This window comes from Sabethes cyaneus, chromosome 2 (assembly GCF_943734655.1).
Source record: "Sabethes cyaneus chromosome 2, idSabCyanKW18_F2, whole genome shotgun sequence".
In the NCBI taxonomy this organism is placed as follows: domain Eukaryota; kingdom Metazoa; phylum Arthropoda; class Insecta; order Diptera; family Culicidae; genus Sabethes; species Sabethes cyaneus.
The window spans coordinates 73,799,796-73,801,746 of NC_071354.1; the positions used below are offsets into that span (position 1 = coordinate 73,799,796).

Sequence of the window (1,951 nt, forward strand, 5' to 3'; positions counted from 1 at the left end):
TCTGTCCAGGAAATGTATGAGTTTGCTATTTAAATAAAAAAAAATATGATGCTCTATGATCTACGGGCAGTCTACCTAAGCTAAATAAAAAATATTATGCTCTATTTTGCGTTATTATATGAACTAAAGCACGTTTTCGTCATTTCTTATGGATTTCTTCTTAATCAGAATTAAATAAAAATGATTATTACAATAACAATTTAACGAGACGAATAATGATTTAGAATCTGGAGCAAGAGTCTCTAAGTTGATAGTAGCAAAAAAGATATGCGGTGCAGATTACAGTAAACACCCGGGTGATATTATTATAGATCTACATCTTGGTCGCAGTTATGAGTCCACATGAGAAAAAAGGGTCTCTAACGAATTTGAAATTTATTATACAACAAGCTGATGAACTGTAAAATAATAATTCTGAGCTTTTGTTTCGTGTCTAACAACCATACATTCTGTTAATTTTCAGAATGTCGCCATTGCTCATTGCGTCCCGTTGACCAATTTTCTGAACCGTTTCCTAAAACGAAAAAGTCTTGCCGTATTACAAAATATTTAGATCCACAAAAAGTGGCTAACCTTTAGCGTTACAATGGTCTTCTCACCGTTTACGCTAAACGATTTCTCGCTGTAGTGCATAATACTACCATAGTCATATTCTTCCCCAAAATTGTCCACCTTTTCCGGACCGTAGAGCTGAAAATTGTGCTCCTTTCCTGGCTCAATATTTTCCCACACAATCTTAACGTACTCATCTCGATTGTGAGTGTTTTGCATGTGCCAAAATCCGATGGCATGAATCAATTCGTGTATAATAGTTCCAAGCCGGAAACATCCACTACCCACTGGATATGGTTTCAGTTTGACCTGCTGGTTTCCTCCATTATAACCCACGGTTGAAGAGCACCCGGTACTGTTACCATGGATAATGATGTAACCGGCCGCGTGCGAACTATCACGAAGCTTAAACCGCAAACACGTTGCAGCCTCGATGGCCTCGATTGCTTGGTGGATGTAGTCGATCTGATCCTGGTCGAACCAGCCTTGCTGAATTTCGTACACTAGCATGTTTGACGGCCAGCGATACTTTTCGGCAACCATTCCATTCTTACGATGGATATCGGCATACTGTTCTTCGGTCAGCAGCAGGTCCCCTTCGAACTGACCGCTCAGTTCTTCCACCAGGTCATCCGGACGAAGATTGCGCAGACGACCGACTAGTATTTTCGATTAATTTAATACGATTGATTGTATGTTTTAAATTCTTACTGTTTTCCGCAGAATTTTCCGAAATTCTAAATTGAGGAGCGCCGTTGCAATGCAAACAAAAACCAAATAATCCTAGCAACTGTAAAGCTTTCATTTTGCTACCCTTTTCAAAACACTGTAAATTAGTGGCGAAATGAATGGCTGCGAGTTGAATTTTATAGGTGCAATGAATGCAATGATGTAGACGATTGATCAGATTGTGCATCTTAGTTGGTATTAGCCAGATAACGATTAACGGCCCAAGCGGGGAATTTGCAATCCAAGCTACGTAAATAGGTAATTATATATACTTGGCGGTAAGGATTGATGGACTAATCGAGAATTTCATTTTATAGAAAGGTGAAAATCGACTTTCAAAATGTTTATTGTTTTATGAATTTGATATAAATATTTGGATTAATTGTTTTAAAATGGTTTCAACTTAATAAATAAGAAAGGATGAGCACTTTTTCATGTCTTCTAACTCATCATATATGTAGATAAACGAAAGTAAAGTAACAGTTTTGGATCATTTCACATTTTATAATCTTGTCAAGTTGATGTGCTTACGCTATTGGTGATCGGATTTGAACCTAAAACTAAACCAAACCGAAAAACTGTCCTTTCAAATTCCATTCAAACTGGACTATGGTAAAGATAAGGGCCCTGGAGTCACAAATTTTACCGGATCTGTTTTGACGAGTGCTTG

General features: G+C 37.6%; 1 protein-coding gene across 1 annotated transcript; it reads right to left on the reverse strand.

Annotated features, from left to right (window-relative positions):
• Positions 1 to 433: 433 nt before the first annotated feature.
• On the reverse strand, positions 434 to 1,357 carry LOC128735572 (seminal metalloprotease 1-like). Its single transcript, XM_053830054.1, has 3 exons — positions 1,264 to 1,357; positions 574 to 1,211; positions 434 to 514 (listed from the first exon to the last, which is right to left on the reverse strand). The coding sequence occupies exons 1-3, from the start codon at positions 1,355 to 1,357 to the stop codon at positions 434 to 436; spliced, it is 813 nt and encodes a 270-aa protein (XP_053686029.1).
• Positions 1,358 to 1,951: the final 594 nt, after the last annotated feature.